The following is a 13240-nucleotide window of genomic DNA, read 5'->3' as shown; positions in this document are numbered from 1 at the left end:
TGGGTGTTATCGTGCCATCCCTGCTTAGGACTGCAAAGATAAGCAGGAACAAGACAAGCAGTCTTTTCCAGGGGTGCTGCTGGGAGGAGCAGACCCCTGCAGAAGGTGGTAAATCTTGTGTCTGGCAACAGAGACCTCCAACCCTTGCTGGCTTATCTGTGGGACAGGAATGTCAGAAAAGTTAGTTTTAAATCATTTTACAAAGAAGTGTTTGTTAAGAAGAAGAAAAACCCCCATCGAAATGGGGGATAAAAGGCCCTCGCTAAACTGGGGACTTTGGAGACAAACTTCCAAAGACACCTTTGACGGAGAATTCCCTGAGGGGAAAACTTTGTCGGAAGAACCCCGGGACCGGCTTGCTGCGGAGCTCCCTGGCTGTCTCCCATCCCCTGCGGCGATCAGACGAGTTCCTGAGATCAACGGACCTACTGTGTACCTCGCTGGACCCACGGTGGTGACTATCTCTTTCGCTCTCTGCAAAGACTCCTTGCTTACATTTCCTACTTTTTCTATCGCCTACCTTCCCTTCCCCATCTCCCTAAAAATAGCTAGGACAATAATAAACTGGTTGGACCAACATTTGAACCGTTGCTTCTTAATCTCACGCCGGGTATACACATATCAAAGAACCTTGCCTCCCTCCTACAAATTGGAGCGAGACAGAGAGGAAGAGGGAAGTAACTTGTTTTGGAAGTCCTGATGCTATTCAAGCATTCAAGGCCAGGCTGGATGGGGCTTTGTGCAATCTGGTGTAGAGGGAAGCATCCCTGCCTACAGCAGGGGGGTTGGAACTGGATGATCTCAAAGGTCCCTTCCAACCTAAACCTTTCTCTGATTCCTTTGATGATTCTGTTTCTCAGCTGCTGGTGTGAGATCTCCAACCTGTCCCCGTTGTCTTTCAGTGCGGCAGATGAAGCTGGTGAAAGGTCTGCAGCCCCTGGAATTCCCTGAGAAGGGAACTGTCACCTTTTCGGTGGAGGTGTCCCATGAGGATGTGGAAGGGACTTGGCAGAAGGACGGCGTGCGGCTGAAGCCTGCACCAAATATCACGATGGGTGCCCAGGGGAAGAAAGAAGATGACCTTGAAGATGCAGGACTCATTTCCTTTAAAGCAGAAGGCATTAATTCATCGGGGAGGCTCACTGTGACAGGTATTGGTTGGTGCAAGGTGTGATTATCTGCTCTTGTCCCAGATTACTTGAACAGCAGAACCAGCTTTCCTTCCAGCTGCAAAGAATGTTATGCACTGGGCTATTGCCACCAGAGTATCCGTGAAATATCAAGAGGATTGTTGTAACATGATTGTATCTAGCACAAGTAATGATAATGTGCTCAAATTCCAACTAAATCCACATCCTTCTTTCTCCTTCTCAGAATTGCCTGTGAAAATCAGCAGACCATTTGCAGACATTAGCGTCATTCAGAAGGACAAGGTCACGTTTGAGTGTGAGCTGTGCAGGCCCAAGGTGGACATCAAGTGGTTCAAGGTATGGCATGTAATGGTATTTTCATTTCTGACTTGTCTGGAAATGAATGAGAGCCTTTAATTTCACTTCCAAGGGATGCGAGTCTGAGCTTTTGCTTGATAGCTTTTGCACTGCTCTCTTTTCTTTATGCTCTTTTATTTGCCCAGATCAGCACTCTTTGTTATTATGTCCTGAGTTCATTTATCAAGTTGAAATTGAAGTTTGTTTTGGTTTTATTGTGAACTTTTTAGGTCATGCTGCACAAAATATTGTTGGTTGAACTACAGTACAGTCTTGAGCTTCAAGTCTAACACAGAAATTCTCAGCCGGGATTTTGTAGCCTTGTTGTGAACTGGGTTTTGGGGGTGAAATCTCAGTTTTCTTTGCACCTGACAGTGTGAGAATTTGCTCTGGCCCTTTGTGTACCTCCGCGGTGCTCAGCTGTTCCTTCCCTTACTTGGGGATAACATCATTTATTCAAGGTGATGTCCAAACAGGCTTGTTAACAGTCCTCCGCAGTGCTTTAAGCTGTCATAGGTCAGCCAGAATTTCTGCATGTTCTATAGCCATTCCTACATGTTGAAAACACTGCACTGTGCTTAAGCTTCAGCATATGTTCCAGTAAGCACAGTTCCATTAATTCTAGGGGAGTGGGTGAATTAAGCATAGATCTGAAGGCTGCCTTTGCTCAGTGCAGAGATGGAAGGACTAATGGAGATCTGACTTGATATTTTCCCTTCTAGGATGGGAAGGAGCTCTGTCAAAGTAAAAAAGTGGGCATTACTTCCCAGGGAAATAAGAGAAGTCTCATTATTCACAAGTGTGAATATGAAGATCAGGGAACATCCACATGCTGAGCAGCCTAAGACAAGACATCAGCTACCCTAAAGGTTCATGGTGTGTTTAACTGAAAGAGCAAATAAATCCTATTGTGGTATTTTGCACCACAGGAAGAAATGCTTCATGGGCAGTTTGGGCACTTCTTGGTTAGTCATTTTGGATACCTTTCTCTTTCTTCTTTATGCTCAAGACAGATTTTCCCTCCATGTGTTGCATTGGTTAAACCCCAGTTTGTAGCTCATCACCAGGCTCTGAAGCATCAGACTGGTTACTGAACACACGGGTCTGCTGTGCCCTGGTAGATGCCACCTTCCCAAGGGATGTCTGAAAGGATGCTTTTTTTCTGATTTCCTACTAGATGCTGTCCTCATGTGGCCACTTGGGTTCAGTGTTAGCATGAACATGAACATCTGTCCTGTCCCATGACTTTGGTGAACTCTCATTTTCTCTCTCATTCTGCAACCAGGTTGGGTTGCTGTTTCAGTACTGGCTGTTTTATGCAGCCATTCCATTTGTTCTGGTTTAGGTTCTTTTTTTTTTTTTTTTTTCTTTTCTTTTTTTCAGACATCATTTCTATACAGTAGACAAAGCCAGCCTATTACATTTGATTTACAGTTTTTAGCTTTTGCTGGTAAGTATTTCAGCTCTCAGGCAGTTTTACCAACAGCTTTGAAGAGCTGAAATGAACCAGCCTGGACACGATGGTCTGTTTTTGTTGGTGTAATGAATTTATGAAGTTAAAATGATTGACCCCATAAGGTTTTACAGTGTATGACTCACGTCTGGCAGAGTTATCACAGCAATGAGTTTATATACTTAGCATTTCAGGAGGCAAATGGTTGGGGATACTCTTTCATTTGCTTGTGTCTCAGAGTGAATCACTAGTATGTGAACCATCCTTCATCTCCTTTGTATTGCTTTTGTGTGTGTCTGTGTGTGGTTTCCCCTGTGAATTTCATCCTTTCCAGTTATATGGAAGTTCTCTTTTGAGCAGTGAAATTAGATGTTCCATCAGCAGTCATAATGGTAAAGCTGAGTTGCCACGTTATCTGTGTCCTTTCTGTCTGGCGTCTCAATAACTGCTGCCCCACCACAATATCTGCCTAATACTTCAGCTCCATGGATGCCTCCTTGTGCAAACTGAGAGCCTGTATTTGGTGTGCATAGATCTGGGCTTACATCTGTGCTGGTAAATGCACTAGTGCATGGGCTAAGCAGTCCTGCCTCCTGTGCTGTGGGCATTGAGATGGGGCTCCTACAAGCTGCCCATTGCAAGATATTTAGAAACTAATTGCTGCGGAGGTTTCCATCCTCTTTTCAGACTAACTAAAATTTGGTTAGTGGGATCAAAACAGAAGGGGCAGTGAGGGAGAGCTGACCAAGGACTACTGATGGAACAACTATGAATCCTTGGTTCCTCAGGATTCCCTGCATCAGCAGATTGGTTTGATTCAAGCGCAGTGTAGATCTCTGCATTCCTGTCCAGTTTTTTGTTTGTTGTTTTGAAGGAGAATTAGCACAAAGGGGAGTGGTTGTGTTAGAGTGGACCAGGGTGCTGTAGGGCTTGTCTCTAGGAAAACTGCACAGAGAGTTGTGTGCCATGAAATATTTGTCTTCTGTGGTCCGTGTCAGCAGTGTTAACACAGAGTTAACACCTGTCTGTGGCTTTGTGCCATTTAGTACATAAACCCACACGTGGCAAGTCAGAGAACACTACCCTGTGTACTGAGCTATCAGCCAGCATCTGGTAGAGGCTGGGTAGAGCAGGCAGGCCTCCTCTAAGTGACAGCCAAAGGGCCTGTGAATGCCTCACCATGTCCGTGCTTCCCTCTGTAACAGGGAAGGTGATTCTCACAACTGGGGTAATAAACTGTTCCTGATGCAATGAGGTGTTCATAACAAGTGATGTGTAGATCTCCCTTATCTCATAATGTCACTGCCTGCAGTGAATATGCAGGATACAGGATCATATACCAGCTTCTTTGAATTACTTCTCATGTCAGGAGATAAAATCTGCCTATTCTTTGAACTAACACTGGCGAGGGTTAGTTATTCTGGCTACCGAGAGAATGGCACAGCAGACTAAACTCTTTCTTTTCCTTCTTTGTCAAATGCCTTTTCATCCAACTGCGTGTCCCATAGAAATTCAGAGCAGTGTTGGCTGAGGGAAGTGAAAATATTTATCTCCTGTGTGTATCTGCCACCCTATTTAGGCATGTCCCTCCTGGCAGAGTGCAGAGATTGGAGGAGTTGGATTAGGCAGTGGTTTCCCTTTTGCTCACAGAACCACTTGTTCTGTGGTCTCCCAGCTACCCTGTGCCCAGTGGCCTATGCAAGATGGAGCGGAAAAGGCTCATTTTATGAACAAACAGGAACCTTTCTGGTCAGATTAATACCTGTGCTCTTTTAGAGAGATTTAAGTACTAGAGGTTTTATGTACTGGAATAGGCTCCTCAGAGAGGTGGTTGAATCGCCATCCCTGGTTGTGTTTAAGAGCCATTTGGATGTGGTACTCAGGGATATGATTTAGTGTAGGGTTTTTAGAGTTAGGGTACTGGTTAGGCTGTGGTTGGACTTGATGATCTTCAATGTCTTTTCCAACCCGGGTAAATCTATGATTCTATGCAGGAACTCTTCTCCTGATGTTAATCCAAGTTGTATCCAGGCCCTTCAGAAGGAAAAGGATATAGCAGCACAGAAATATGGTCTGATTCTGACATAAATAAGGGCAGACCTGAAGAGTTAAAAGGGATTGTGTGATGTTCAAAGGATTTTGAAGCAAAGATGTCCCCTAGGTAAGATTTGTGGCTGACATTCCCCATACATTGTTTGTGGGCACACAAGCTAAGGAGAAACTAGTGATGAGCATGCAGAGAAGCCAATGGTTCAGACAGGTTTGTAGTGACACGACATTGTAGAGTTCTGTCTCGTTCTCCTTGGCATAGTTTGGAAAATAAAGATGAGGTAATTTGTGGTAACCAGTATGGCTTCATCAAGGTCAAGCCAGGGCTGACAAACTTGGTGGCCTTTCATGATGGAGTAACAGCATCAGTGGATAATGGGAGAGCAACTGACATCATCTACCTGGACTTATGCAGAGCATTTGATCCCGTCCTGCATGACATCCTGGTCACCAAACTGGAGAAAAATGGTTTTGATGGATGGACCAGTTGCAGGATAGGGAACTGGCTGGATGGTCACACTCAGAGAGTTGCAGTCAATAGGTCAGTCTCCAGGTGGAGGGTGGTGTTGGGACCAGTGTTCTTTAACATTTCTGTAGGCAACATGGACAATGGAATCAAATGCAGCCTCAGCAAGTTTGCAGATGACGCCATCTGCAAGTATTTGGAGGTAACCAGCTGCAGTGAAGTGAGCGATTTCAGTGCCTATTTCTGATGGTGGCAGTGAGTTCAGAAGTCACACTGAATTGATGGTACCTGTTTCCATTCTGACAAAGGCTGTAGTTGCAGCTGACTTCCCGAGGCTGCCATACGTGGTGGTGACGCAGCCTTGGGCTTGTGCGTTTGCATGACTCCCACCTTTCCTTTCTGTGTCTTGCAGGTCAGCTGGTGCTGGAAGCGGCCGGTATCTGAGTAGGAATGAAGGTGGGTGCAGGAGCAGCTGCTGAGGGGAGGAAGGAAGTCCATGCTAATGAGCTCTGAAGCATCTGCGGGTCCGGTACCAGAGGAGGCAGCATGGATGCAGGGGGCTCCCCAGCAGGAAGCTGGCTGATCCAAATGCTTGCTGAGAGTTTGGAAGCCCAAACCCTTATGGTCTCTGTAAGGGTGGCTAATAAAAAGATGTTAACCAAGATGGTGGTAAATAGTCAAAGGTTATTAGCAAAGGGAAACTCACCAATATCGATACCTTGACCAGAAAGCTGAGGCAGTCTCAACTGGGGAGCAATCTCCAAGAGATGCTGCCTCAGTGGTGGTCAGCCTTTAAATGAGGTCTCAGAGGAGGTGGAGTCGAGGTCCACCCCTTCTGGGAGCACAGCTCCATTACTCTCACCTGTGCTCCTGCAGCTGACCCAACACTTGCCTCAGCTGATTAATCAGAGGTTCAGGCTGTGATTTCCCATACAGTCTCAAAGCTGAAGGCAGCATCTCCTTGATCTGATGGTGGTGTGCCTGAGTGAGGGAGTGATCCAAGCTGGATGCAAAAGAGTCATCTTAATTTCTCTCCTATTTTACTTCAGATGACACCTATTGGGTGTTGGTTTCTTAAAATTTGGATCTAGGAGGTGGCCTCTCCCTTTGCTTCTGGTGAAAGCACAGAAGTGCAGCAGGAGTAGAAGACAAAGAGGTTTTCTTCGTGACAGGAACACCAATTATTTGATTCAAATGTGTAACTGTGATGAAGATGGTGAAGAACAGATCTGCCTCAAAGACATGCTTGATCACATAAGGAATGAGCATGTGATCCAAGACAGCCAGCGTGGCTTTAGCAGGGGAAGGCCATGCCTAACCAATCTGGTGGCCTTCTATGATGGAGTGACGGCATTTGTGGACAAAAGGAAGGAAACTGATGTCATTGACCTGGACTTGAGCAAGATCTTTGACATGGCCCTCCACCACATCCTTATCTCTAAACTGGAGGGATGTGGATTTGACAGGTGGACCACCTGGTGGATAAGGGATTGGTTGAAAGGCCACAGACAGAGGGTGGTGATTCATGGTTCGATGTCCAGGTGGAGGCCGATAACAAGTGGTGTCATCCAGGAATCTGTCTTGGGACCAGTGCTTTTTTACATGGTTATCAGTGATACCAATGATGCAATGGAGTGCACCCTCTGCTGTTTGCTGAGTGGTGCGGCTGACGCAGTGGAAGGAAGGGATGCCATTCAGAGGGAGCTCAACCGAGAGGTTGGCCTACGTGAATCTAATGAGGTTCAACACAGCAAAGTGCAAGGTTTTGCACTTGGGCTGGAGGAATCCCAGGCATTTCTACAGACTGGGAGGAGCAGTCCTTAAGAGAAGCCCCGCAGAGAAGGACCTGGGTGTCCTGGTGGATGAAAAACAGAACGTGAGCCATCAGCGTGCTCTTGCAGCTCAGAGAGCAAATGGTCCCCTGGGCTCCATCAGAAGAGGGGATGGCCAGCAGGGACAGGGAGGTGATTGATCTTCATGATCCTTGAGGTCCCTTCCAACCCGGGCCATTCTATGATTCTGTGATTACACTCGCTGTCAGAAATAACGGCAGCTGTACAGAAGCTGGATATATTTTGGGACAGTTCTTGTAACCAGCTGATTTTAAGACCTTGCCTGAGTCAAGCGTCTTAATTGCATGTCAGAAGAATGCTGGTAAAGTGGTTATTGCTCATTCTTTTTCATTTGCTGATTCTTTCATTCGGGTTCCTTTTCCAAAGGAGATTCTGGTGATGGAAGCAGTTGAAGAAAGAACCAAAGCAGCTCTTGCCAAGAGTGCTTGAAGTCCCTGTGGAGAGAAGCAAAGAACTTGGGCTTCCTCTGGGATGCTCCCCACCATGTGTCAGGAAGGAGACAACTGCTGTTCCACTTTCTGCTCTGTGTGTGGAAAGGTACGTCTGGGTTTCTTCTGCTTGTTTTTTCTTTCTTTTTCTGGCTTTGAAGGAGAAGGGGTGGAGCAACGGGAGACTCACTGGTCATTTGTTACCTCAAGACAGGATGGATTCTGCATTCACTGTGAAAAACCTGGGCATGTTTCAGGCTGGACTCTACTTTTGCTACTTGGTTTCCTTTTGGCTACAGGGAGACATCTGTCTAAAGGTCTGTTTTCAAACCCACTCTCCAAAACCATGTTTCATTGTTGCAGGTGGTTCAGTGTGCTTTTGCAAGGTAGATGTGTTTGCTGTAGAATCTGAATGGTTTCTGTTGTTACGGGAGGACTGGGAGGAGGTAGTGAGAAGAGAATTCAATGCCTGAGGTGTATCTTAGTGAGAAATGTTGGCATGAGGTGCTGAAAGTCTTGAGCTGTCAAAGGCCAGTGAGGCTCAGACTCCTTAACCTGCTGGAGCAGGGTGGAAGCAAGGAGTGGGCACTGCCGTCCCACCAGCTGCACTTGGTTCTGGTCTGCCAGGTCTGTGCTGGCCTGGATTTCTTCTGAGAAGTTTGTTGGAGCTGCTTGGAGTAGTGAAGGGTGGGGAAGAAGTGCTGCTCCAGAGCTAAGGCTCTGCATGATCATCTTGGATGGTTTTAACCATGATATCTGAAGACATAGTTTCCGTCAGAATGATCCCAGCATTGTGGAAGTGTCTCAGATGTCTGAGAGCGCCCGCCTCCTCCAGCTGAGCCATAGGAAAGCTAACTGTGCCCAGTAATTACAGCTTCTGCAGATTGAATATGCTTCCAAGTGTTTTCCTTAGTGATCAATCATGTCCCAGCACTCTGAGATTCCATCTCTGCCACAGTGTGGAGCATCTCTGCAATCCTTGGGTGCTGGAGGGCACGTGGTGAGTGCGTGGACAGGGTGGCACAAACGCGTGCGTGTGCTGAGGAGTTGGGTTTCACATAGGTGTACACAAAGGGGTGTTTGTGGAAGGTGTATGCACGTACGTGTTCCCAAGGGTGGTTGGCACACGTCTGTGAATGCAAAGGAGGGCACACGATGCAGTGCGTGCATGGGGGTGTGCAAAGCAGGCAGGGTGGTGAATGGGTGTGCCTGTGCACATGGATAGGGGAAGGCTGGGGTTACAGGTTGACCTGTGCTGAGGTGAGTGGGGGCACACGGTGTTGCTCAGTGGTAGATTTGTTCACACTGAGTGCTAACAGGAAACTCGCACACCCTTTTTGTTTCAGCTGTGCCAGCGCTGTGATCCCTTGCTGCAGGGATGTGCTGTTGGAAGGATGGTGTGCGTGCCGAGCTCCCATCTCTTGCAGGAATCAAGTGTAGAGCAAAAGGGATGTTTGGGCCAGGTGACTGTAAGAAGGCTGGCAGTTTTGGATGGTGGCAGCTGATGGAAACAGGTGCTCTGGGGACCGTTCAGCTTTTAACAGAAGACAGTGGTCCTGCAGCAAGAACGACTAGGTTCTCAAATGGCTTCAGAAAGTGCACACTGAGTACATCCCCGCAGACATTTACCGGTAGTCGGCTCTTGCAGAAGAAGATTCAAGCAGCAGAACCTTTTGCTCAGCTACAGCACACAAATGCTACAAAAGCAGGAACAACCCGCAAGCTCTGGGTCTGTTTGTCTTGCAAAGGCATGCACTAACTGCGTTTGATGGTACCCCCCATCCTTGATTTCCTTCCCTGCTTCTTGTCTGATGGCGCTGCTGAGCCAGGAACAAGCTGCCCAGTGTGGCAGAGCATGGTGCAGAGCTGTGCTGGGACCTCCTCCCCTTCATCTGCTGCAGATCAGTGCCACACACGTGCCATTGGGATGCTCTGGCACGGGATGTGCCTCCAACCCAAAGCTCCTTCCCACCTCCCAAGGAAAAACAAAGCAACCCAAGCATCTCCAGCAAAGCTGCCCAGCAGACAGCAGGGAATGCAAACAGCTTCTGGCTGCTCCCCTGCACTCCCGTCCTAAGTAAGAGACCCTACGAGGACTGGCTGGGAAATCAGTGCATGACACACGTGAGTGTGCACAGCATTGTGCAAAGCAGTGGGGTTCCACGAGTTTGTGTGTGTGTGTATCTCTGCTGTTATGAAAGCATGGGAAGACTTACTGAGTCCCAGATAATTACTTATCCTCAAATGATTTTTCCTGGCCAAATTTAGAGCCTCTCACAGGTAATCGAGACCAACAGGCTGTTGTTGCACAATCAACAGGCACAATCTAGATGATCAGCTGAGGAAAATAAAGCATCATGCCAAGGGTACTAGATAAGTGAGCAGCTTGAGATCTGCACATTTATGTGATACTCATGGTCTTAGAGAATATTTTCTTGGTGAGGTCAGATTGAATTAAAGCAAAATCGAAGATGAATGAAAATATACACAGGAGAAGAAGCCTCTGAGGCTTCTGAAGTGTTTTGACCAGATGACATAAACTCTGTTAAAGCAAATGTTATTCTCTATTTTTTGTGTTATTCCAGGGAGGCCTTGATTACCGCCTGAACACATGCTGTGGAAGCCCAGCTTATGCAGCACCAGAGCTAATCCAGGGCAAAGCGTCTATTGGCTCAGAGGGATGTAGAGCGGTGTTTGTTTTCCCCTCTTTCCCTTCCCTCTCCACAGAGCATTTCAAGGCAGTGGAGCTCAGGTAGGCTCTCTTGGTTTCCCTTCTGAATTCTGCTAGGTTGCATTGCTTGGTAGCTCTCAGAAGCTGTCAGTGGCCACAGACTAGAAAAGTGCAATTGGTCTCAGTTCACACAGCTGGCTGGTTTGTCTCTGGCTAATCCTGAACTGCCTCAAGCAACTGCTTTGGGGCTCTACAAAACAGCAACTTCAGAGATCTCTTTCTATTACTAAGTTTTTGAAAGAGCAATTTGCTCTGTTAATTATCCATCGTTTCTGTGCAGTCTGTTTTGTCAGACTTGTCTTTAGCTTCCAAGTTGTATGTGAAGAATTGTTTCCGTTGTAATGCACAATGTACTAAAAATTGAGAGATGTAAATGCAAAGAGTTTTTCCAACTTTGATTTCATGTCTGTAATTTTGGAACCCACTACTTGCAGTTGTTAATCTGTCCAAACTGGTCTGGTTTGGAATGCCCTCATCCTTCTTGAATCGCTGTTAAAGGCAGAGCAATTCCTACAAGTGCCATGGCCCCACTGTTCTAATTCTTGTTTCTTTGTTTTCCACACACTGCTTTTCAAGCCTCCTTTTTCTTTACAGTCAAAGTGAGAATTGCACTGTGAGGTGTCTGAACCTTGTTGTGCCTCTACATAAACAGAACAGCAGCAAAGCCAGACAGGTGACTGTGCTGACAGCTCTCGTAGCCAGTAACACGTAACTGTGCTAAATCCCTTGTGACGGCTTTGATTTCATTTTTGCCAGTGAAATCCTTGTAAAAGGAACTGCAGCAGTGTGATGAGCTAAGGTGAAGATGCTGGTTTTAGTAGTGCTCTAAGCTGAGTGGAAGGGCAATTGAATGAGGGTTATATGCTTTCTCTGGGACGATAAGGCTTTTTTTCCTGAGGGAAAGAGCCAGCTTTTCATGGGCTATATGTGGGCTTTGGCAAGGGCAGACAATCCAGTCTGTCAGGAAGCCATTTGAGGTGCTTCAGGTTTGTAAGCTTGTCTTTTTGTTTTTCAGGCAGATATTTGGAGCATGGGTGTAGTGCTGTATGCTCTGCTGTGTGGGTTTTTCCTTTGGATGATGACAATATGATGGCACTCTACAGGAGGATACCAGCGGGTATCAGTGGTGCTAGAATACACTGAGAAGGGAAATAGCTGAGCTTGACAAGAGGCCTTGCTTTTCGGATGGCAGAACATGCTGAGCTGTGGGTAGAAAGGCCTGTCTGCTGAATATTGTCCCTGTTTTTGCTGCTTTGTCTACCAGTATTTTGTGGGTTTGGTTCTACACTTGGTTGGCCTATGTGGCACTGTAGCCTAATTCTGTACCATGACAGCATACAGAATTTAAGGAGAAGTATTTTCTTGCCAATGGGCTGGATTTTTTGTATGTGGTTCTTCAACTGGCTGCTCCCTATACTATCTGTAGTAAAAATATAGACACATCATTTGATTTCCCTGAAATGAATGTTCCTAAATGCCAGCCCTTCTCATGTCTACGAAGAGCAAAGTTCTGCATTTGCTATTAGAATTTCCTCTTCCAGAATCAGGAGGTAATGTAGGACCCCACAGATTGCCTTCAGAATTCAACAGTTAGTTGTGTTTCCTTTCGGAGAACTTAATCAGAATGCAGTATAAAAATTGATAATCTCATGGGTATTAAGTTACAGGCTTGCTATTTCTGCACTGAATTTGTTTTTATTTTACATGGTTGTGATCTGAAAGTTGCTTGAAATGCAGGCACCTCGGCACTGTTGTGTAACTGAATTTCACACATTATAGATCCTGAAATATAAAACTCTGACTTGTTTTCAGTCTGCTGCTTGAGTCTATTCAGGGTCATAGTGTCTGTGTGCAGTGGAGTATGTGGGGAGATTGTTGCTGCAGATCCTGGGAAGTTGCTGTGTATTTGCAGACAATGGCTGCTGTTGGTCACTGGGTGCCACTGTTGCTCTGAAGAACAGCTGTGCTGTGCATGCAGCACAGCATGCTGTGCACGCCATGGAACTAGGAATCAAGAAGAGATAGAAGCGTCACCTCTGCTCTAGTAAAAGGTCTCATCTGCTGACAGGCTTTTGTACTTGAATTCAGAACTCAGGACCTGTTGCCACAGAGGGACTAGTTGCTGAAGTTGGACGACTCTTTCTGTTTACTCCTTGTAATATGTAGCCATAACACTAACTATTTAAAAAACATCTGAAATCATGGCTAATTATTGACTGCTGCACAGCAGAACACTGCCACGGTGAGACTGGGCTGTGAGATGACTTGAAAGCTGTTTCCTCAGTATAGGTCTTATTCTTGCATATTCTTATTCTTGAATATTCTTATTCTACCATGCTGAAATCCTTATGAATCTCTGGAAGTCCAGGCAGACTCAAAACAGAAACTGATGGATGAACAGCAGATGTCACATGCTGGCTTAACTCCCTGCTTTGAAATGATTCACTGATAGGTGGAAAATATCAACACGTCAGGTAGGACAACCAAGCAAATTTGGGGAATTACAGTTCACAAATACTTCAGAAAATAAATTAATTCCAGTAACTTTTGAAAATAAATGGGAAAAGCTGAACTGAGTGCTGCTAGAGATGCTGTATAAATGTCAATAATGACATTCCAAGGTGTAGAAGAGATTTAAAACATGATGGGTACTCTGGCATTAAACTGAATCTGAAAGTTGTCTCTTGCAATTGAGTTGTCTTTCTATTAAATAGAAAGTGGTAGAATTTGAAGGATTGTTAAGATTTCCATATAACCTTAGTAAGACTAGATA

General features: G+C 45.9%; 1 protein-coding gene across 1 annotated transcript; it reads left to right on the top strand.

Moving 5' to 3' along the window:
• The first annotated feature begins 867 nt into the window (after positions 1-867).
• On the top strand, positions 868-7850 carry LOC146758008 (obscurin-like protein 1). The gene is made up of 4 exons (XM_085518283.1): positions 868-1151; positions 1375-1487; positions 5868-5911; positions 7675-7850. The coding sequence occupies exons 1-3, from the start codon at positions 911-913 to the stop codon at positions 5901-5903; spliced, it is 390 nt and encodes a 129-aa protein (XP_085374409.1). The 5' UTR covers positions 868-910; the 3' UTR covers positions 5904-5911; positions 7675-7850.
• Positions 7851-13240: the final 5390 nt, after the last annotated feature.

Source organism: Coturnix japonica, chromosome 17 (assembly GCF_054131305.1).
Source record: "Coturnix japonica strain WE chromosome 17, WE-NBRP24, whole genome shotgun sequence".
Lineage (NCBI taxonomy): Eukaryota > Metazoa > Chordata > Aves > Galliformes > Phasianidae > Coturnix > Coturnix japonica.
The sequence above is the reverse complement of the archived record's forward strand: the minus strand, read 5'-3'. Positions and strand labels throughout refer to the sequence as shown.